At 51.1% G+C, this 23133-nt stretch overlaps 1 protein-coding gene across 6 annotated transcripts in view; it reads left to right on the top strand.

Moving 5' to 3' along the window:
• CATSPERG (catsper channel auxiliary subunit gamma) overlaps positions 1 to 23133 on the top strand; it is a 47388-nt gene that overhangs the window by 760 nt on the left and 23495 nt on the right. For 2 of the 6 annotated variants that reach the window (XR_007354159.2, XM_075122364.1), the window contains exons 1-17: positions 162 to 1342; positions 2292 to 2345; positions 3506 to 3650; positions 4594 to 4720; positions 5696 to 5765; positions 7789 to 7944; positions 9264 to 9435; positions 9737 to 9874; positions 11341 to 11406; positions 12816 to 12929; positions 13787 to 13837; positions 15946 to 16075; positions 17069 to 17180; positions 18402 to 18560; positions 20239 to 20357; positions 21316 to 21529; positions 21828 to 21890. Coding sequence is in view for 5 of the 6 variants with exons in the window: in XM_075122364.1 (XP_074978465.1) it covers positions 1049 to 1342; positions 2292 to 2345; positions 3506 to 3650; positions 4594 to 4720; positions 5696 to 5765; positions 7789 to 7944; positions 9264 to 9435; positions 9737 to 9874; positions 11341 to 11406; positions 12816 to 12929; positions 13787 to 13837; positions 15946 to 16075; positions 17069 to 17180; positions 18402 to 18560; positions 20239 to 20357; positions 21316 to 21529; positions 21828 to 21890 (2184 nt within the window). In the remaining variant the exon portion in view is untranslated. Of the gene's footprint in view, positions 1 to 160; positions 1343 to 2291; positions 2346 to 3505; positions 3651 to 4593; positions 4721 to 5695; positions 5766 to 7788; positions 7945 to 9263; positions 9436 to 9736; positions 9875 to 11340; positions 11407 to 12815; positions 12930 to 13786; positions 13838 to 15945; positions 16076 to 17068; positions 17181 to 18401; positions 18561 to 20238; positions 20358 to 21315; positions 21530 to 21827; positions 21891 to 23133 lie in introns of those variants that run through there. The other 4 variants (XM_048832988.2, XM_048832987.2, XM_048832990.2 and 1 more) reach the window with 4 other exon arrangements.

The raw sequence follows: 23133 nt of genomic DNA, 5'->3' as shown, positions 1-23133 counted from the left end.
CCAAGACTATCATTGTAACACATTACAGTACACATTACGGAATCTCCTTTAGGTTTTTCCACTATGGTTTTTCCACCAGGTGGCGTCCTATACCTGCCATAACATCGGTCACCCCTAATTCTAGCTGCTCTCTCCACACACTCCTAGGAAAAACTTCATATAAAACTTCTTATCTTCCAAAACCTAGTGGATTTCACACACTTGTGCTGCTTAGTTATCTCCTGTATTCACACCCTCCAGTACCACAACATGAGGTTTGTTTCTGATCCCTAGAAAGGACGCACAAGATTTACACAGAACTCCAGTTTAGAGCTGTGCAGCAGCCCTCGCTGATTTAGGGTCACATGGGCTTTTGATGAATTTGCGTTCACAGCCCCTGAGACTCACAGGGGAGTTTAAGTTCAAATGATTTCAAGACAAAACCTAGCTAGAACTGGCTGTTCTTCATGGTTTTAACACAAATCCCAGTTGGTGTAAATTGACATAGATCCATTGCTGTCAACAGATCCATGCCGATTTAAACCAGTTGAGCATCTGGCCCCAAAACTGAAATCTGTCTGGGGATCCTAGGGAGTGGGAGGTAGTTAATTCTGAATTCAGACCCAGATGCTCAAAAGTATTTAGGTTAAGTGCCTAAAGACTTCTCCAAGCTATGACCTCCAGTTCACTCTGAAACTCTTTCCTGACTGCATTCCAATTCAGTATTTAAACACTGTCTCCCAAAAATCCTCATGTAGTTTCAGCTGGCTAGAATGGTATTCTTCTTCACTTCTCCTCCCAAACTGCTGTATATTATTGCTGTGTGCTCGTAAAAGCAGCTGCTATGCTCCATCCCAGAGCTGGCTATGTTTCATTGCTGGGAGAGCAACCATGTAAACAGCTACGGCATTTCATGCCTTTTACTAGTAGATAAAGTGCTCCCTTCTAGAACAGCTGCCATGTCCCACTCCAGAGGTGGCTGCATTTCAGTGCTGTGTGAAGTAGTCCCTGTATTTATATCAGTTTCTTAGGCAGATTGATCAACTGTTTTACTATATCAGGGTTAGATATGATTATTCGTAATGAAGTGGCTAGAAAGCTTCAATGTTTCATTTATTCTTCAGGGTCCCTGTGTAGAAACCAAGAGACGCAGAATATGCAGCATCGTTTTGCCCTGCTGGTGCTGCTGCATATGCAGGTTTGCCTGCTGTTGAAGGACTGCGAGTGGAAAGTTGTGCTCAATGATTTTGATAATCTAGGTGGGGACCAAGCTGTGTTTTTTAGGCAGCACCCAGTCACTAGCATAGCATCTGTGTTCCAGAATCTGACAGACTCAGCTATAGACCTGAATGATAAAAAATCGGTGAGTGTGACTTTTTCAGAAGGCTTGGCAGGAGGATGAGGGATATAGAAAAGGGCTTGATTCTGCTCTCACATCAGCTCTGACCCCATTGGGCTCAGTACTCCATTTTTGTACAGGCAAATTTGCCCGTGTAAGGTTGAGATGGTTTAAACCTTCCCATTAGTAAATTTTAAATAGGCTTGGAAGGATTAGATTTAAACATCCAGTTCATCATACACACCTAAACTGACAAAAATGTAGCCATTGATGACAATCGAAATGTACGGATCAGCAAAGTAAGAAAAAAGCTGCTTGAGAACTTATTAGGGTTTGGTGTAAGGCTGCGCACTTCGCGTATTTTGACGTGACGTTGGCAGTTTGTGTTTTAACAGCTAGAAAGCTTTAATGTTTTGAAACTCAACATCTACTGTCATTAAGTAATTATTGTCTGACCCGCCCCATTGGCTGACCTCCCGTAATTTCCTGCAGCTGTGAAAATTTAAATCAATACAAATTTTAAAATGCTTAAAAAAATCAATATCGATATTATCCGTCAAAATTATAAAAAAATCAAAATCGAATTCTGCCAAGCCTGTTTGTAGAGCAGGGGACTCCTGTGTTCTGTTTCCTGTTCCGCCACTGGAGTGGTGGAAGATGATCCACTGAAGAAGCATGTGCTATGCTGGCTGGAACAGGAGAGCAGGATGTATCCGCAGCTCTGGGAAGGAGAGTGGTTCATGGCAGGGGAATGGGAGTCAGGATTTGCAGGGGTTGTTCCCAGCTTTTCTGATGACTTGGGCAGTGTGGTATGGACGCTGGGAAGTGGACAGAGAACCAACAGCCACTTTCACTTCGACCATTAAACGGCCCTGCGATTTGTCTTTGAACTCGAAGAAAAGTCCCGGTTAGCACCTGTCGACCCAAACTTTCAAGGCATTTTTCTGAACAGTCTGCTTCTCCTTTCTGACAGCACTACCTGGGCTTCCCGTACTACCTGAAAATCAATCTAACCTGCCTCACTCAGGTACAGTAAAGAGATCTCTTTGCAATTGGAGTGTGCAGCCACCAGGGTCTTCACGTGCTCTTAAAAATTGGTATTGTTACTAATAACCGTGTAACGTTTGTGGTCTAATTAATAGTACATGTTATTCTTTACACTGGAAAGATTTCTTATTTTATTGACATGACACTTCCAGATAACCATGTGACTGGACTCTCACTCGTCTAACATTTTAATGGTCACAACTGCGGCTGCTGTGAATTTGCTATGGCCGCAAAACACTGTGAATCCGGAAATGGCTGATAAAACAGCCCCACCTGGTGTTCTTTGGAGGTATCTGTCTCAGCCTGGTCTATGCTGGAAGTGCTTTGCACCACAGTATAGGAATACAGGTCCAAAACACCAACAAGGCGCTTGTAGGGTGGATGCAGGTATACTGGCAGAGCTGTGTTTTGCTACAGTAAACCCACCGCCGCCAGCAAGGGAAACAGGCTATAGTGGGAAGGGCATAGTTTTGTTGGCAGAGCCGTGTCCACACTAGGGACTTCTGCTGGCCCAACTCTGTCAGTCAGGGATCACCCCTCTTCCCACCCACATGGCCTGACCTCAGGTACTTACATTGTGCCCATCACTGTAGTAGCTGAGCATCTCATAATTTTTAATGTGTTCATCCCCACAACACTCCTATGAGGCAGGGAAGGGCTATTTTCCCCATTGTACAGAGCAGCTAAGGGACTTGTCCAAGGTCACATAAGGAGTCTGTGGCAGAGCCAGGACTGGAACTCATGTCTCCCAAGTCCTAGGTAAGTCCTTTGCCCTAACCACAGGGCCCTCCTTCCTCCCCTCATATAATGTGCTGCATCCATCAGCCTCAGGACACTTTACCAACAAGAGTAAGTGTCCCTATCCTCATCTCATATGTGGGAAAACTGAGGCACAGGGCAGCAACTTGCCCAGTGCCACACAGCAAGGCAGTGGCAGAGCAGGGAACTGACCCCATGGCTTCAGCATTCCAGGCTAGCACCCCCCAAGAGCTGCGCTAGAGGGCTTCAAGCAGCGGTCGCGTGTGATCCTCCAAGCCAACAAGAGCAGCGCTGGCTCAGTGCTCGGGGCTGGGAGCTCAGTGCTCGGGGCTGGGAGCTCAGCACGGTAGCTTCTTTCTTTCCTCTCTTCCTTCCCTCAAGGACGCGGTGAAAGTCATTCGCAAGGCTCACCTGACTGGGCTGCGGCCCATTGTGACCGTAAGGTTCGAAGCGTCCGTCAATCCAGAACATCAGAAACCCGAGCAGCTGCAGATTGAGATGAAAGGGGCCCCTTACCGGCTTCAGGGTATTCTGCTCCTGTTCCATTTCAGTGCAAATACCAGCGGTTCCCTCTGCAGGTGGTTGCTGGTACTACAGCCTGGCGGGCCCAGGGTTCTACTCTCTTGTTACCTGAGTTACTTGGCTCTAGGGTAGGGGGTGAAATCCCCTCCCCACCTGCCATGCTGAGAGATAGGTCAAGGATCAGGCACTGCTTAAGTTTCCTTTTAAGGGTTTAAATGGGACTTAAATGGCTCATCAGGCTTTGTGCCGGGGCCCATAGCCGAGCCCGTAATCTTGCCCTGGGAATCCACCTAGAGAGACAGGAATTAGGCATTTTCCTTTGGTCCCTGGCTTCTTCCCTGTTTGTTGGAGGAAGTGAGGAGCTGCTGCAGCCATGAGAGCAAGACAGATGGATGGGGAGGCAGAGGGTGATGGCAGAGGGAAGGATAGAGAGAAATTGCAGAGGGAAAGATGGAGAGATGTCTGCCTCCACCCATGGCTGTGGTCAGAGTCTCGTTTGTGCCAAGGCCCTGCTGTAGGAAGCTCTGGCAACTTGAAAGGGGCTCTGAGTGGGCAGAAAAAACCCCTGGAGAAGGAATTCTGCAACTAGTGTAAGGGACCTATACTGGCCTGCGCTACCTGGGTGTAGGGGGCAGATCATACCTTTCTGCCCTCCCGCCCTCTCAGATCCAGGGAATCGCCAGAGTGCACTGCGCTATGGCTGTTCTCTGCTTCCATCAGAAGCAGAGCATAAGTCACAGCAGCCCCAAGGCTGCTCTAACTTACACCAGAGGCTGGGCCAGGCCCTGCACAGCCCCAGAATATGGGTAGTCCAAAGGGTTTAAAGCCACCTTTGCCCTGTCCCTGTCCTGAGTGCAGGAGTGGACTGACTGAGAATCAGCCCACCCCGCTCATATGAGAGTGTCCAAGCCTCGTTGGGTATCTCTTTGTTTCTTGGGCACCGACAGGGCCTTGTGCCAGTGAAGAGGTTTGCCGGATGTGCTGGTACACGCCCATGCCAATGATGAAGAGGAGCGTGGTGATGGAGGTCCTGGTGGAGAGCAACGGCCTGGGCCTTGAGGTGGACAGCAAGAGGTGAGGAGGGCTGGCACTGCCTGGGTGCCCTTTGTTCTGCTTGTGGCAGGGATGGCCCAGGACCCCCAGGGCTGCCTCAGTAACCTGCAAGGAGTCAGAGAGCTGCCTGAAATGGAGGGAGATGGCAGTTGCCCTCCTCCCTTAAGGGGACCTGCAGAGAGGGAAAAATTGGGCTTCTGTCCTTCGACCCTCTGGGATGACTCTGATGTAATCATTTACGGTATGTCATCAGGATGTGTAGCTCTGTACAGATGGAATACAGACCTGAGGAGATCCATCCGTCCATCCACCCCTCTGGGCATCTGTATGACAGTTAGATAGATATTTGCAGTGGTGTGTGAGCCTTGTTGGTCCTAGGATAGATGGATGGATGGATAGATAGATAGATAAAAATGAAGTACTGTATAAACCCCCAAGATGAGTGGATATATAGTGCATGAGGAGAGAGAGAGAGAGAATTTTATTATCTATCTATTCCCTTATATAGCTAGATCAATCTAACCCCATACATTATCTATCTATCTATCTATCTATGGCTTTCTGTCTGTCTATCTATCCATCTGTCCATGCTCCCTGGACATTTATACTTATCTTTTCTGGGCATTTATACCACACTTGACTTTAAAGACGGTTGGTGGTTCTCATTTCCTCTTAGGAGGCACTCAGAACCTCCCTGGACTGGACCCCTAATATGACAGCTGGCCAGGAGATGGTCAGCTTTTAGCCTTGCTGTGGTGCTTTTGAGGAGCAAATGTTTGGCCTGTGGTATGCTCCAAACAGCAGGTGATATTAAAACAGTTGGTCCATGGGAAGCAGTTGGGATCTTCCTCGATGTGGGCTAGCCCTGCACCTCAAGATATGACTCCAGTCAAGCACAGAGGCATTGTGGGAAATGCCCCTGGCCCATACGACAATTTTTTAAACGAATCTGAGCAAAGATATTTTTTATAATCAGTTTTTCTTCGCTGTTTACAGATTTTTGATGAATATTAACGGCTACATGAAGAAAACTGAGACCGGTTTACAGTCTTCCCTAGGAGACAAGGTAAATTGTGGTAAAGGGTTTGTCTTTGCTAGAAAAAAAGCTGTGTTCTTAACTCATGTTAGTGAATACGAGGTAAAACCCTAGAGAAAACAGAGTAGTTTTAACATGAGTTAGAATAACAACACCAAGCTCTTTTATGGTGCTTTTTATCTGTAGATCTCAAAGCGCTTTATCCCCATTTTAGAGATGGGAAACTAAGGCACAGAAGAGGGAACGTGACTTGTCCAAATTCACCTGGCAGGCCAGGAGCAGAGCCAGAAATAGACTCCAGGTCTGCTAAGTGCCAGTTTAGGCCTCTAACTACTAGGCACCATTGCTTCTCTGCCAAGCCTGGTTGGAAGTCTGGGTATTTACTCAGGCAGCTAGCCCATGCTGATGCACATCCTGCCACAGCTTCCCTGCTATTGGTCCCCGTGCTAGCTAGATTAAAGCTAGCTGGGGGGTGCTGCGCGAGCTACGGTCGCACACCCCGACTGTGGTGTAGACACACCCTTATGCCACATCTACACTGGGGAGCTTACAGTGGCGCAGCTGTTCCAATGCAGCTGAGCTGCCATAAGACCGCTCATGTAGCCGCTTCTCCTGACGGGAGGGAGTTGTCCGGTGGGCATCATAAAACCATCCCCACAAGCGGTGATAGATATGTCAGCTGGAGACCCTCAGGGGATGTTTTTTTCACACCCCTGAGTTTTGCCAACTTAAGCAGTGGTGTAGACATGACCTGAGAGCCAAGGTGAGAAACGAAAAGACACACACCCTGGCCTTTTTTCCCCTGCTGCCGTTGGCACCTTCTGGGTCCGTGTTTCCTGAACGGTGGGTCCTGACCCACCGGTGGGTTGTGGGAAGATTCTAGATGGGTTGAGGGTCCGGTGTGAAAGGGGACCCCAGGGTACGTGCGGGAGGTTGGAGAGCAAGTGTCAGGGATCCATCGGATCAGTGCTAGGCCCCCAGCTTTGGAACGGTCTCTAGGAGGAACCCCTTTGGTGTGCCAGAACCCCACGGGGTCCCACTCCACAGGGTAAGCCACGCGGCCTCACCGCCTCCTTGACTGAACCTCTGGGGCAATAGTCCCCCTACTTCATCCCGTGCGCTCTGCCCAGCAAGTCTAGCTGAGAAAACCTCCTGGTAGAGATTGGCTCACTCTGCAGAGATGAATGCACTTCACCCAGGATTTGCAGTGACACTCAAACGGCTAAGTCAGAACAGCCCAGGAAGTCCTTAGGGCAGCCAGAGAACTGACTCCATGTTGAAGTGCTGTTCTCTCTCCCTCAATTCCCTAGGGAAAGTCCTGGCTCATTCCAGCAGCCACTCCTTTCCCCCCACCTCCCGCCTCTCCAGTTCTTTGTTCTCCAGCTGGGGGATGTTGCCTAGCTGCCCTGCTGAGAGGTGGGAAAATCCATCTCCCTCCGTGCTGGGGGTTGCTAGCATCAACGTCCTGTGATTGGGTTTGCCTGAGAAGATTTTCCGTTGATATGGGGTCAGCCAAGCCTATCCTTCTGTTAATGACCCATTCAGGCTCAGACAGCATCCCTACCTACGTCTCTGAGCCTGCCCTGAGAGCAAACAGTTCTTTTACCCCTGGCTGCACCGCCATGTGAAATATGAGGGAAACTGAGGCACACATCAGCTTCATAAAAATATTACAGAAAATTCCCACTTTATCCCAGCAAGTCCACCCTGTATTCACCCCACAGCAGTGGTTCCTGTCTCATGGGGCTGGGCTCAGTTCCCCCCCGTGGGTGTTGCCACCTGGGGTACGGGGGTCTTGGCCCGCACAGGTGCCCAGGCATGTTGGAGGAGTGGCTGAAATTGCTGTGTCAGGGCAGAGGGTGCTGCAGAGGGCGATTGGTGCCCCTTCATTGGGGCGAGGAGAAGGTGGAGGTGGCAACGAAGGAGAAGAAGGATGCTAGTGTATAATTTTGGGGGCCTCCCCTCACAAATTTGGACCCTGTGTGGGTTGCAAAACTAGCCCAAATACAGTTGGTGGGTGACGGTGGTAGAAAGTTTGGAACTGCTGTTCTAGGTTACAACACTGGTGGAGGTAATGTCACTGTACAGCCCGACCCGTCCCATTTGGTCCACCTTCAATCAAGCCCCCGTGCTGATCCTCGGGGGATTCCACGCTTACAAAATCATTCTGGTTTCAGACTCGGAGTTTGCGGATTTCACTGCAGTGGAGGTAAAGAGAGCTGGGAAGGGGGGGTTGGATCCCTTCAGAAGGCAGTTCAATGGCACGCCTCTGCCAGCTAGGGCTCAATCCCTTTCCCATTGAAGTAGAGGGATGTCACTGCAGATTTACACGGGTGGCAGGCTCAGAGATCAGAATCGGAGTCCTTGTCTGAAAAGTGGCTCCTATGATGATAATGCTGCCATGATGTCATGTGTTTATGTGTATGCTCTGATTTCACAGTCGATCGGCTCAGTTTACAAGAGAGGGAAGGGAAGATAGAAGAAGGAGCCTGGGAGTCGGGACTCCTGGGTTCCATTGCTGCCCCGGGAGGGAGTTTAGTCTAGTGGTGAGTGCAGGGGACAGGGAGTCAGGACTCCTGGGTTCTATTCCCAGATCCAGCGAGGAATGTGGTATTGTGATGAGAGGCGTGTTGTGAAACAGCAGCAACTAGTAAAACAGCAACCTAGCTTCTGGTCTCTTATTTTTGATTTAGCAACAGTAATGTAACATGTATTTATTTTGCCCCTTTCATCCGGAAGCCTATTACACACTTAAATCAATATTCGCCACCAGCTCTGGTTTCAATCTCATTCCCTTCGGTGCAAATGAGGAGATATGCCCCTGCAGTCAGTAACGTTACACTGGCGTGCAGTTGCCATGAGGTCGAAATCTGGCCTTCCTTCTACAGTGATTTCTTCCATGGAAACACGATCATTGCGTTGTCAGTGAAACGTCAGGGACCAGATCTTTAGCTGTTGTCAATCAGCAGAGCTCTACTGATCACAGCTGTTTACCCCAGCAGAGAATTTGGCCTCAGGTTGTTTAGTGGAGAAGCTGGGCCAGATCCCAGATTCGGATCTGGCCTCCACTGGACTGAATGCAACAGGAGTGTTTTGCAACAAGTGATTTACAGCAGTAAAAACCAAGGTAGCCAAAAGGAACAGTCAGAAAAATGGTGCATGATCATCTCCCTCAAAAGAAGATTACAGAGCTGGGCAGAGAGAACAGCAGGTAAACAAGACACAGCTGTGGGGCAGCTGGAGCAGAACTGTGGGCCAGACCCAGGAAGGGTCCCCAGGGAGAGTGTGCCAAGCTGTGAATTTATTTACAGCAGTGCAAAGTGAGTGTGAAACGCTGCCTTTCGGACCTGGGAATGCCCGCTTGGCACTGGTGTCAATGACAAGGCTGGGGAAGATGGAGGAAGACGGAGGAAGACGGAGGAGCAGGCCCTGGGAGCTTTACCACTAATTGAACTGGGAGCAGGATTGGGCCCTAGCTGAGATCAGGATGGGTCCCGCTGCCCCTCATTTGTCCTTTCTGTGCTTCAGGTGGCGATCGACAGCTGCTGGATTGGGTCCCTGAACTGCCCCCTGTACATGTTCTCCTCCTCCATTTACGATGCCATCGCTATGGAAAGTGTGCTCTTCATCCGTCAGAACCAGCTGGTCTATTACTTCACTGGGAACTATTCGGTCCTTTCTCCTCGTGTGCCGGGATCTGGTAAGAGAAGCCAGAGATGGCCAAGACCCATCAGCTTCCCTACCCAGAGGGGAAGGTGATCTAGTGGTTGGGGAACCAGCCTGGGAGGTGGGAAACACCAGTTTAATTCCCTGTTTTGTCACCGAGTTCTTCTGTTACCTGGGGCTTCACTTAGCTTCTCTGGACCTTAGTTCCCCGTCTGCAACACAGGAATGCTAGCATAGGGGTACCTTGAGGATCAGTGCATCAAAGACTGGAGATGCTCAGCTGCCATGGTGATGGGGCCACATGACCTAAGACAGAGTCTCTCTCTTCTCTCTAGGCGTCTGGACCCGTGTGCTGAACGACATCTGCGTGTCACAGTTAAACCCTGTTCATTTCCCCCACAACGGCTCAGAGTATGTGATTGCTGTAGGAGGGGGCATGCACGAAGGAGAATTCTTCCTTGGCACCATTCGCGGTATGACGTGCGGGCCAGATAATTCGCCCCGGGAGCTTTGTTGCTTCACACCAGCTGAGGACCTGATCCAGTGTCCCACAGATTGGCAGCCACCCCCTTAGAATGTTTATTGCTCCAGCCCCTTTGCACGGGCAGCAGCTGGTGCCACATTTAGTGCTGGTGAAGGGAGCTGGACTGATAGCCAGGGGAGAAGAGCCCACCCTGCAGACAAATAAGTGGCAGCTGTTAAAGTTTTGCAACTTGCATTGCCTGAAGGGCCATATCTGTTATTATTATTGTGTGTAATAGGCCCCTCATTGTGCCAGGCGCTGCACAGACCACATCTGAGATTTGGGCCCCCATCATGCTGGGCACTGCACAGACCCCAACTGAGATCAGGGGCCCGTTGTGCCAGGTGCTGCTCGGACACACATTGAGAGACAAGGCAGACATGGAAGGGACTATTATCCCCACGTTATACGTGGGGAACTGAGGCCCTGGTAGATGCAGCGACTAGCCCAGGGTCAGATCTCCTGAGTCCCAGCCTGAACCAGAAGGCCATCCTTCCTTCTGGTGCCTTAGCTAGGAGGCAGCTAAGGTGCTGAGTAATTGACAGGTACAAGCCAACTGCATGCCAAGGGTGTAGCCATAGGTGGGCGATAGCCCACCCACTTAGCATCCAGACCCACCCCCCAGCCCCGGCTCTGCTCTGGCCCAAGCACTTGACCCGCTCCTCCTACCTGCCCGGTGCTCCAACCGGGGAGCGGGGTCAGGGCACGGGGCCTTGCTCCACCTGCCTGGCACTGCTGCCGGGGCTGGGTGGGTGGAGCGGGGCAAGACCCTGCACCCTGGCTAGAATGCCAGGCAGGTGGGCGGAGTGGAGCAAGCCCCTACGCTCCCACCACGCTCCCTGACAGGAACACTGAGCGGGTGGGGTGCGGGAGCACCCATTTTCCGGGCCCCCCGGTTGGCCCAGTGGCTAATCCGCCACTGGGAGGAGGGTGAGCGAGCGAGCGGGCAGCCGGTGGCGGTAGAGGAGATCTTCAAAAAAGGTAGGCCAGCCACCTAAGGGAGCCGGGAGCCGTGCGTTAGGGTGACCACATAGCAAGTGTGAAAAAACGGGACAGGGGGTGAAGGGTAATAGGTGTCTATACGAGACAAAGCCCCAAATATCAGGACTGTCCCTATAAAATCAGGACCTCTGGTCACCCTACCATGCACGCTGGAGAGCAGTGTCTCTTCTCGGAGCTGCATGTGCACCCCGGGCCGTGGGGAGCCCCTGGCCAAAGGGTCTATCCATCGCCCCGCGCAAAGCCACCTGCAGGGCCCCCCATCCCTCCTGCCCTCCCAGCCCCCTATAACTGCTCACCCACCCAAAGTCAGGGCCCACCCAAATATCCCATGCTGGCTACGCCACTTTTGCACGTATGTGTTGGGGGCCACTGGCCCGACTGGCTGAAACCCTGCAGCTCTTTTCTCCCCTCCAGATGGAGTCGTTCAGTTTCCCGAATCACACGCCAAGGGGAGGAAGAGAGTGTGCGAATATTTGAAGAGTACGTGCCTTTTGGGTCCTTGTGTTCCTCAGGGTCCCCAGCTGGTATTAATGGGAGCTGCTCCACTGGACTCAGTGGGGCCAGACCCCCAGCATCATGATATATATTGGCTGCAGTGCCATTGAAATAGGCATATTTAGCTTCGTTCTGATTTACACTGGCTGAGGTTCTGGCTCAACGTTTATGTGGTGCTGTGCAAGAGCCTCACAAAATTATAACATTTGGGTCTAGTGGTTGGAGCAGAGGGGGTGGGATTCAGGACCCCTGGGTTCTGTTTCCACCTCTGGAAAGGGAGTGGGGCCTAGTGATTGGAGCAGTGGGGCTGGAAGGCAGTCAGGACTCCTGTGTCAATTCTCAACCCTGCCATTGACTGGCTGTTCGAACTTGGGGTAGAGAGCCTGGCTGTTAAGGTCCTGGGGCTGAAGTTCAACAGACTCCCATTGTGTTGGGATTAATTGGGGGAGGGAGGGTCTGTTACAGAGAAAAGGCTCAACCGTGAATCCCCAAACAAATCCATGAACAAAGGCCCCAGCTCCCAGCTGCAGGAGTAAAAAATTATTTAAACCACAAAATGCGAGCCAGCTCCGCAGCTGCTGCAGCCTCCCTGAATCAGAGGAGCACACCCTGCCATATCACCCCGGTCAGACACCAGCCAAGCTCCATCCTCCAGCCAGTTAGGTTCTTTGCCCCTCACCGCTCCTATCTGGAGGCTGTTCCCTCCTCAGAGGGTTAGACACCTTCTTCTCATCTCCAGCCTCCTGGACATGTTCTCCTCCTCCATTTCCAATGCCATCGCTACAGAAAGCAATCCAATCCCCTCTCAGGGTTAGTCTACACTGAAAACTTATATCGTCATGGCTCTGTGTGAAAAACCCACACCCCTGAGAGACCATGTCCAGCTCACCTCTCCCCCAGTGTAGACAGTGCTAGCTCAACAAAAGAATTCTTCCTAGCTGCTGCCTCTACGGGAGGTGAATTGACTACAGTGATGGGAGAACCCCTCCCATTTTAAGTGTAGACATAGCCTCAGCTTGCCATTTGCCAGGCAAAACAAGCTTTCTCTCCTTTCAAGAGATCGGCTCTCCAGTCCCCTGATCATCCTCGGAGCCCTTCTTCTACACCGGTTCCCATTTGAATCCATCTTTCTTGAGCATGGGGGACCAGAATTGGAGCCAGTATTCCAGATGACCTCACCTGGAACTCTGGCTCCAGTTCTGTGGCACTGGTACAGTGGAACACTGGTGCAATTCTGGAACACTGACTCCTCATCTGGAACACTGGTACAATGAAGCAGTGACAGGTTGTACGAGGAGACTGTTGCTTATTCAAAATCATAGCCACAGAAATATTTAGAAAGAGCAGTTTGGAAAGATTTTGCTGGCTCTCTCTTTCTCTCTCTCCACTTTCAGTTTCTTGCACGATCCTCTGGGCCGTCTACATCACGGAAGAGGAGAAGATTGTGCTGCTGGTGGAAGAGAAGAAAAAGAACGAGTCCAGTTACTACATCGTGGCCTACGATCAAGGTCAGGCTGTCGTTCTGTACCGATACAAACGTAAAGCCAGCTGCTGTGAATCAGTGTCATTCCACTGAAGTCCGTGGAGCGACGCTAAGGTTCATGTGTAGGGAATCGGGTCCCTAAGCGGGCTGTGTCGGGGCGGTGTGGGCAGAATGTGTTGTCAGATCCTGCCAGCCCCACTGCTCAGCAGGGAAGGGCCTCAGGAGGGAGTTAGCCCTCGCAGAAGGTGTTGGTTTATCTCAGGTGTGATGGTGATGATCTAATAACTGGACCATGGAGGAGAACTGAACGGCTCTGGGGCTGCCTTTTCCCACCTAGATTATTGGTTCAGCTCCAGCCAAGGTCAGTAGCAAATGAAAATGATTACTGTCTACTGAATGGCTATCAGCCAGTCCAGCCCCTGGTGAATAACTGTTCCTATCACTGCAAACGGCCCCAGCCTCAGCAGAGAGGCCAAGGACAAAATGGTGACAGGGACTGAACTGCCCATTAGAAGTCATCTTTCTAGGTCAGGACTAAGAGTGTGTCTTCACTGCGACCCAGGGTGTGATTGCAGCTTGGGTAGACATACCTGCGCTAGCTTAACCGATACTAGCATGGCTAAAAATAGCAGTGTACACGTGGAGGCACACATTCCCCATGTGATCGTGGGTGAGTCACTTAGCTGCTCTGTGCTCGGTTTCCCCATCTGCACAGTGGAGATAATAGCACTGCCCTACCTCCCAGGGTGCTGTGGGGCTAAACGCATGAAAGATTGTGATTCTATGGTAACAGGAGGCCATGTACATACAAAGATTTAACAAGATGAGTTCACATAATAAACAGACACTGCTGTAACTCGTCCCATGTTTGTTTGTTCATAGTCAATGCAGCTTTCAGGATGTTGTACCACTTACCTCGCTTCATACCCAAAGGTAAGAACCCACCTTGGAACGTTCTAACAGGCTTTGATCGGAGAGGCAGAGATATCCTGATAGACGCCATAGATTGGAAAGTGCAGCCGGCCCTCCCAGTCCACACCCCCTGCAAACCCAGAGCATGATTGTTCCCTGCAGGGCTCTGCCCAGCCTCTCTCTCAGTCTGTCTATGGCTTTGAAGGGGAGAAGTGCACGAGGGAATTTTTGGAGCGAGACAGCAGGGTCCACATGGAGAGTTAGTGTACAGCAGGCTAGTGGGGGATAGGTTTACACCACAAGCTGCCTGTTTGTACTGACAAGCACTTGGTTAAAGCGCATTAAATCCCCGTGCAGATGCTCTGATTCAGAATAAAAGTGGCCTTCATTTGGATTCACTGAACTCACTTCCAAAGTGAAATTAGAGTCAGGCCTGGTCTACACTGCAAATTTTTGTCAACAACTATGGCGCTCGGAGATGTGAAAAAATACACTACTATCGTCCCCATAGTGTAGACGTGGCCTCACTTTAATTCAGATTAAGAGCATCCACACAGGGGCTTCATGCATTTTAACTAATTCACATTGGAAGTTAATTTGGATTAACTTTCCTGATTGTCCCCGTGTAGACAAGCAAAAAAAGGAACTCTTATTCTGGAATGAGTGTCCATGGGGAAATTGACCGGAATTAGCTATTGCAAAATAGCTACCATGTATATACAAGCCCCTCATCTCCCCCTCTGATTATCCCACCTCTACAAGCCTAGTTCACCACTGCGAAACTCCTGCTTTACACCATGTTGACAAAGTTCCACTCATCAAACCAAGAGCAACACAGCGGTGAATCAGAGCCAGCATAGCTACCAGCTTTTGTGTCACAGATCCTAGATTGTGAGCTCTCTGGGCAAGCTTGTCTTCTTTGTTACATGACTGTGTAGCCCCTAGTGCAATGTGGCCCTGATCTCTATGGCAGTTCTTAGGTGTTTCTGTAACAGGAGTAATGGTGCCTCTTTGACCTGAGCATTAGCCTTGCAGAGCTCATTATGAGGAGAAATCAGTGCTAGGAATCAGGTCTGTTCTTGGTGCAACCTTTTTTTTTAGGTTTCAGAGTAGCAGCCGGGTTAGTCTGTATTCGCAAAAAGAACAGGAGGACTTGGGGCACCTTAGAGATTAACCCATTTATTTGAGCATAAGCTTTCGTGAGCTACAGCTCACTTCATCAGAAGCATGCAGTGGAAAATACAGTGGGGAGATTTATATACACAGGGAACATGAAACAATGGATGTTACAGTCTGGAGGGTAACACCCATTGTTTCATGTTCTCTATGTAAATAAATTTGTTAGTCTCTAAGGTGCCACAAGTCTTCCTGTTCTTTTTTTTTAGAGTGCCCACAAAATCTAGTTTCCCTGAGCACAGGTGAAACAGACAGCAGCAGGCAGCTTTCCTTGCTCCAAAGTCCACACATCTGCCCCTCCAGCGGGCTCTGTGCCCAAGAATCAGTGTCTCTCTGCTTCCTCCTAATGTTTGTGCTCACAAGTGCTTTGCTTGGTTTTCTCCTCCAACACACAGACTGCAAACTAATCTTCTAGCCCCTGCCTTGGCAGCCAGGCAATCCCCGCCTTTGACCTGCCCCATGGCTTGGGTGGTCCCTCCCCGTTTGTAGCTCTCTGTTACTTAAAGAGACTCAACTACTGTGTCCATTGAGTCTGAAAGACTGCTTGGCCCTCCTGTTGGCTTTAATGAGGCCCAGGATTGTCTTTAGATCAAAGCCTTACCCCATGCCAGCCATTAGCAACTTTCAGTGTAACAATACCCAGAAATACCCCAATACCAGCAGGACAGTGGGGTGGGAGGAGGTATTGTTTCATGATCTCTGTGTGTATATAATGTCTGCTGCAGTTTCCACGGTATGCATCCGATGAAGTGAGCTGTAGCTAACGAAAGCTCATGCTCAAATAAATTGGTTAGTCTCTAAGGTGCCACAAGTACTCCTTTTCTTTTTGCGAATACCCAGAAAATCTCCTTGCAGCCTGAACTTTTTCTCTTGCTGCTCTTCTCTGAACTCCGACCTCATGGCTCCTACAGAAGACCCACTCTGACCAGGTTTCTCCCACCTGTCCTTTGCAGACACTGGGAAAGGGTTTGTGATGTTGCTGGGGCTGGAAGAATACACGGATTCCCTGCTGATCCCAAGAGGGCTGTCCTATAACCCATTCAGCACAATCTTCTACATCTGGGGCAATGTTGTATTACAAAGGTGAGAACAAAGTCTGTATCGATCTCTGGTTTTCAGGGAGGCAACTGATGAGTTGGTTCCATGCTTTGCTAGTTTACCAGGCATGATTTTAACACACTCCTTCAGTTATATCAGTCCGCCATTCCCCTGGGCTAATTCAGTCTGCCTACCTTCCATTCCTTTTCCCATTTACATTTTAGAGTTGAACCCACAACTCGGGTACATTTCTAGGCCCAGTTATTACAACCTGCACCATCCACATGCATTAGGAAGTAGGTGCACATGGAACCCAGCTGCAGGACTAGGGTGTTAGGTGGGGCCTCAGAATCACAGCTCGCCCCAGCAGTGCGAAGTGGGTCAGTCAAGTGCCATGCTTGGGTCCTTCAGATGAGATGTTTTAAAAACCAAGGTGAAGATTTTCAGGAGAGGAGTGATTGCAGGGGCCCGGCCGGAGGCACCGTAAAGAGGTCTGATTTTCAGAAAGTGAAACCCCCTCTGCTCTGTGTTTGCTTTGAAAATCAGCCCCAAAACTGGGGCACTCAAAATCACTGTTTCAAAGAATCTTGACCCAAAGCTCTGGACCCAATTCTGATCTCAATTGCATCGGTCCACAAGATCCCTCCGGATTTGCACAGCACCCCGAGGATGCAATTCACCTACCGTGCAGAGTGTCAGCACAAAGTATGCACTGCACTTCCAATACGGCTGAAATGGAATTCATGTCCTACCCGAGGCTTTTGCCTGCTCAGGGGGTGGGTTTCACCCTGTGGCGCATTGGCAGAGCTGTGTGGGGAATTACATGACCATTGCAAAACAATCACATTAGAGCTAGTACAAATGTAACAGATCAGGGGACAGACCGGAAGGGCCACTGTCTGCCAGGAGACCCATACCCAGAGACAGGGCCAAATGCAATGGTTTTACTACCAGGCTTTTCACCTCTGGGAGAGAATGAAAGGGGAACGAAAGCAATGGAGTGTAATGTTTCCCGCTTCCCCTGTGCTTTCCATGCAGCTACGACCTGGTTAATTACATTCTTCTCTCCGGCTTCCCACAAGAGTCCCCCATCAGCTACTTCATTCTGTCGTATGTAGGGGAAGTCGTGTTTGTGACAGACTCGGAGGAGGTATGGTGGCGTGACTCTTGGGTGGATCAGGCAGGTGCTTTGTTTGACTGGATGCAGCGTGGCCTAGGGCAATGGTCTCCAAAGTTTTTGGATCGTGCACCCCCATGGTGCCGCCGAAGAAAGGAGAGGGGAAGACTTACCGCAGGCGTGCCGCTGAAGCAAGAAGAGTGGAAGACCTGCTGTAGGCGTGCCGCTGAAGAAAGAAGACGGGGAGACCTTCCGCAGGCATGCTGCTGGAGGGGAGGACCAGGTGCAGGCGTGCAGAGCTGCTGCCGAAGAAAAAAACAGCGGCGTGCCGTCCGGCGGCGCTCCTCCTGCCGCGCACCCCCTGGGATCCTCTGGCGCACCCCACTTTGGAGACCACTGGCCTAGGGGATAGAACGCTGCCCTGGGACTTGGGCAAGCTGGGGTCTATTCCTGGCTCGGTCGCTGAGTGACCTGGAGTGAATAATGTCACCTCTTTGTGTCATAGGGTATATATGACAACTAGACCCCTGCAGCTGGCCCGGGCCAGCTGATTCAGGCTCTCGGGGCTCAGGCTGGTTCACTGCTGTGTAGATGTCTTGGCTCAGGCTCGAGCCAGCACTGTAGAACCCTGTGAAGTGGGAGGGTCCCAGAGCCTCAGCCCAGTTGTCTACACTACAATGAAACAGCCCCGTGTGCCCAAGTGAGCTGGCACAGGACAGCCATGGGTTTTTCTTTGCTGTGTAGATGTACCCTCAGTTTCCCCATCTGTAAAATGGGGATAATGGTACTGACTTGCTTTGCGGTCTCCTGATGAGATAGTGGTAGGCAGTGTCACGGATGGCTGCCTTTTTGTGTAGTATCTTTCATCTGAGGATCTCAGGACACTATTCGGTCACTAACGCTGCCTCCTAACCTTTTCGAAGAGCTGCTAAATATTCTTATCCCTGTACGAGTGGTTAAAGTGAAGCACAGAGAGAGCAAAGACCTTGCACACCAGAGGGCACATAGAACCCAGGAGTCCTGTGGGGGGGCTGTGCTCACCATTAGACTGCACTCTCTCCCCACTCGAGAGGAACTCTGTGCTGGATGAGTGAGCTCTGTATAAACAGCTGCCACGCTCCATCGCTGCAGAGGTGACAACATCTCAGCAGCAGGGATGTAGCAGCTCCTTTGGAAAGTCCCCTCCAGGGACACCTTCAGAGATTTCTGCTCCCTTTGCCTGCTCTTCACATTTGGCTCCATTTGGCTCTCCAGATCTGGTTTTCTGTGGAAGGCAGCTCGGTCGTCAGTCGGCTTCACCCCTCCGAAGCCTGGGACACGTACCTCAGCCTACAGCTAATGAGAGAGTCAAAGGACTTTAGCTTGAATGAGTCATTTGTGAGCCTCTTCTTTAACAAGGAGGGACTGCAGCAGGTGAGCCCGGGCAGCAGAAGTCACAGGGTGGGCGGCGCAGGGGGTGGTTAATGGTCTGTAGACGTTTGAATCTAGCCCTGGTCTATAGTGCTGGGAAGCCGTTGACAGCTGCTGATTGGCCAGTGGATTAATGAGCCATCTCAGCCCAGTTTCCAGGGCCAAGCAGCCACAGAATTGGCCCCCTCATTAGCAGACACCCTAGAGATCAAGCTTCCTCCAGGTTACATCTGAAACACGGTGGTGAGTGTGGGGCATCTGCTCTGGGCATAGAGGCAGGCCTTCCACCTTCAGGGCTTTACCCTGATCCCAACGTGGAGTAATTCCATTTACATGAATGGGGCTACTCCTGAGTTGCACCCGTGTAAATGAGATCAGAAGCAGGAGGCACCTGCAATGCTCACACAAGGGAGAGCTGCCAAGCCATCCCACCCTTAAGGGGGATGGCCACACAGGTTATGGCCGTGGCCGATCCGGAAGCCAAACGCCGTCCCATTTCCACATGGTTCTGAGCCCTGATTCCCACTTGGATCCAGGGGGCCTCATAACTGCACCTGCCCCATGTAGCCACAAAACCCTCCAGCACAGAAGAACCAGACCCACTCTCCTTCCCACCTGCAGTTCGACCGTAAATTGTCAGGCTCAAGCTGACATGGTGCAGCCTAGATCTGTTGGTATTTAACAAGGTTCCACATGCTCCCCGGGCTGTGCTGAGCATCCTTTGCTCCCACTCTAGATGAAGAAAATGACCCCCAACCAGGTCTGACCCGAGCAGCCAGGTAAAAATTCCAGGTGTCCTGGCTTGTTCCAATTAGCAGGAGAAATTGGCGCTAGTCGAGCTTTGTCTTTGCAGAAAGTTCGTTCATTTGCACGGAACGCACAAAGGCCTTGTTTCCTTGAACACCATAGGAAACAACCAGCAGGAGACCCAGGCTTCTTTCCAGCCCGCACCCAGTCCCCGCGCAGCTTTCTCTCAGGGCCCCCTTACCAGCTTGTTCCAGTCCGCCTGGCTTTCTCTCACTGCGTCAGCTCTTGTCCAGGGCCTCTCTCATGCACACACACAGCAAACCAGAGCTACCAAGCAAAGCCCTTACCCCTGCATTTGAAACTCCTCCTCCTTGGACTACATCGGGGTCGGCAACCTTTCAGAAGCGGTGGGCCGAGTCTTCATTTATTCACTCTAATTTAAGGTTTCGTGTGCCAGTCATACATTTTAACGTTTTTAGGAGGTCTCTTTCTATAAGTCTATAATATATAACTAAACTATTGTATGTAAAGTAAATAAAGTTTTTAAAATGTTTAAGAAGCTTCATTTAAAATTAAATTAAAAGGCAGAGCCCCCCAGACCGGTGGCCAGGACCCAGGCAGTGTGAGTGCCCTGGAAATCAGCTCGCTTGCTGCCTTTGGCAACATGCCATAGGTTGCCTACTCCTGAGCTACATGATTCAGTTTCTCTTCAGCTTTTCCATGGGTGCTACTGTTTATTTATTTATTTGTATTGCGTAGCCCCAAGGCTCCCAGTCACAGGCAAGGACCAGGACAAAAAGACAGAAAACAAGAGGCAACACATGGGTGTTAGTTTCAGCTGCCAGCTGGCAATGGCTTCTTTCCTCTTCTCCTGAATAGCAGGGGTTGAACTCCACCTGTCCCCGGTGTTTTCTGCTCTTGCCTCTCCTTTCAGCTGGTTTACATAATGGATGGACAAGGGGAGGGAAAGCTGATCAAGAGGAACTTCCCTCTCCATTACATACTGTCGTACCAGCTCCTCATCGTCAATCAGTACCGTTCGGTGTATTTCCAGTGAGTAGTGGCAAAAGACGGGCTTTACAAAGGAGAGCACTCTCCCTACCCTGTTTTACAGAGGAGGGAACTGAGGCACAGAGCAGGGATGGGACTAGCCCGCGGTCACCGAGCAAAGCAGCGGCAGATCCGGGAATAGAAACCAAATCTGCCAAGCATAGGCGCCAACTCCGTGGGTGCTCCGGGGCTGGAACACTCATGGGGGAAAATGGTGTCTGCCGCGCATTGGCAGGCCCCGCCGATCAGTGCCTCCCTCTCTCTCCCCGCACCTACCATCTGCTGCCATCAGCTGTTTCGTGGCGTGCAGGAGGCTTGGGGAGGGTGGGGAAGGAGCGAGGGCGTGGTGCGCTGGGGGAAGGGGGCAGAACGGGACGGACGGGAAGAGGCAGGGCGGGGCGGGAGCGGGAGTGGGAAGAGGGGGGTGGGGACAGGGCCTTGGAGGAAGGGGTGCTGTGGGGGCAGGGTCTGGGGCAAAGCCAGGGGTCGAGCACCCTCCAGCACATGAGAAAGTTGGCACCTGTGCTCCCAAGTCCAGATCCAGTGCTCTACCTGCTAGGCAGCACTGTGTCCCTTGGATTGAGATCCTAGGGACCTGATCCTGCCTTCTGCTCAGCACCTGGGAGTGGTCCCCAGGAGCTCAGAATGCTCAGATCTGGGCAGGATTGGGCCCTGAAGCTGTACACATCAGGCCAGATCATGGGTGCAGCGCCACCTCAAAATCTCCAAGTCAGCCTCAAGGCTTGTTCTGTGTTTAGCCTTGATCCTGCAACTCCCCTTAGCTATTAGCAGTATAGGACGCATGACACACAGCTGAAAGATTCTGATTCCATCCAGCACACAGGCTCCACCCCACCGCCCAGTCCACTGCAACATGCCAGAGCACCGCCAACCTTGTGAAGAACCACTGCATTTTGGTGCCAACCTACACTCTGTTCCTGTCTCCCCGTTTCTCCCTCAGCAATGCTCAGTACATCAGGTTCATCCATCCCTGCTCCTTCTCGGTCATGCACCTCGTGGACCTCCCAGCCCCCCAGCGCTTCACCCGGACAGAGCACTATTGCTCCGAACCGCCGGATGTCATGGACAGCACAGGCTTCCACAACAACGTGTCTCTGGCTGTATACCAGGGACTGATCTTCCAGCTGCTCTGGCTGCATGCAGACTATAGCAGGGTGAGTTCTTGTCAGCCCTCAGCTGCGCTCTGGTGATGGGCTGAGAGGAAAGTTCCTTGTCTCGACAGCGCTAGGTAGGAAGGTTGGAAGTTCTGAGATTGGGGCAGAACTAGTGCTGTTTACCCCGGGAAGGAGGTTGTATAACTGCCTTGCTCAGGGATGTGGACTTTCCCGCAAGTAACGGGGACTATCCAAGAAAGATGCGGATAATCCACAACAGGGACACGTAATTTTCAGATGAGAAAATATTGCGTTTTCAGATGACGTGTAATTTAGCACGCCCTTGATTTTCTTTTAGCCTTATGCTGACCCGGTCCACGACCCAACTTGGCGCTGGTGGAAGAACAGAAAGAAATATGCAGTAAGAAAAGATTCTGAACTTTCCTTTTTGACAAAAAAAACCCAACAGATCAAATTAAGGGGCTTGGTTCCTCTTCTAAATTGTGTTGTATTCTTTTCTAAACAGATTTGTAAACTCTGAGAGCCTGGATAGATTTTAGTTTGGGTACCTCCATCCCATCTTCATAAATTCCTCCCCAAAGGTGGGACAGAGAAGGTAGATTGGCCATGTTTCAAAAACAGTTGTAATGAATAAGAACTTTTCTTGCCTGTGGTAGTGAGCCCTGAAAGTCAGAAGGTGGCAGACTTGGGCCTGTAGTAGCCATGGGTTGGAATAAGTCTGTAAGATTATAATCTTCCCTAGGGAATAAATCAGCATTATATATCTGGTGACAGGAAGGAATTTCCCATGCGGTCCCTGCCTCACGGCTCTGCTGCGGCCCTTGATCTCGGAGCTCCCTGTAGCTGCAGGGTTTGCAGTTGCACCGAGCCGGCTCTGGGTCTTGTTGGACCTGAGGAGCTCTGGAGGTGGGAGGAGGAGCCAGTAGCTTCAGCTGTGCGACTCAGGGCAAGCTGAAGGTTGGGCCCAGCAGAAAGGCTGCCAGGAAGCCCCCGCACACTGCTGAGGCTGTAGCAGGTTTCACTTGGAGGCCAGCAGGGCTAATGGGCAGGCCGTGGCTCAACAGTCTTTCCAGCCCCAACGTCCTGGAGCTGGGCTTGTCTGATGGCCAGTGGGCCAACTGACAGTCTGTTCCCTGGATAGACAGGGTGGGGAAGGAAGGGGGACCTGGGACCTCCCCCTCCACCAGGTCTGGGCCCAGGGGAGGGAGGTGTGGAGTGCCTTGATCACTGGTATACCTGGCCAGCCTTCAGAAGAACGGCCATACTGGGTCAGACCAATGGTCCATCTAACCCAGTATCATGTCTTCTGACAGTGGCCAGTGCCAGATGCTTCAAAGGGAATGAACAGAACAGGGCAATAATTGAATGATCCATCCCCTGTCATCCATCCCCAGCTTCTGGCAGCTGGAGGTTTAGGGACACCCAGAGCATGTGATTGCGTCCCTCACCATCTTGGCTAAGAACTGCTACTTAGCCAGGCGGTCCCCAGCCTCTAGTGGTGCATGGCATTCTTCCTTCCTAAGTGCAGGACTCTGCACTTGTCCTTCTTGAACCTCATCAGATTTCTTTTGGCCCAATCCTCCAATTTGTCTAGGTCACTCTGGACCCTATCCCTACCCTCCAGCATATCTACCTCTCCCGCC

This window comes from Caretta caretta, chromosome 23 (assembly GCF_965140235.1).
Source record: "Caretta caretta isolate rCarCar2 chromosome 23, rCarCar1.hap1, whole genome shotgun sequence".
Classification (NCBI taxonomy): Eukaryota; Metazoa; Chordata; order Testudines; family Cheloniidae; genus Caretta; species Caretta caretta.
The sequence above is the reverse complement of the archived record's forward strand: the minus strand, read 5'-3'. Positions and strand labels throughout refer to the sequence as shown.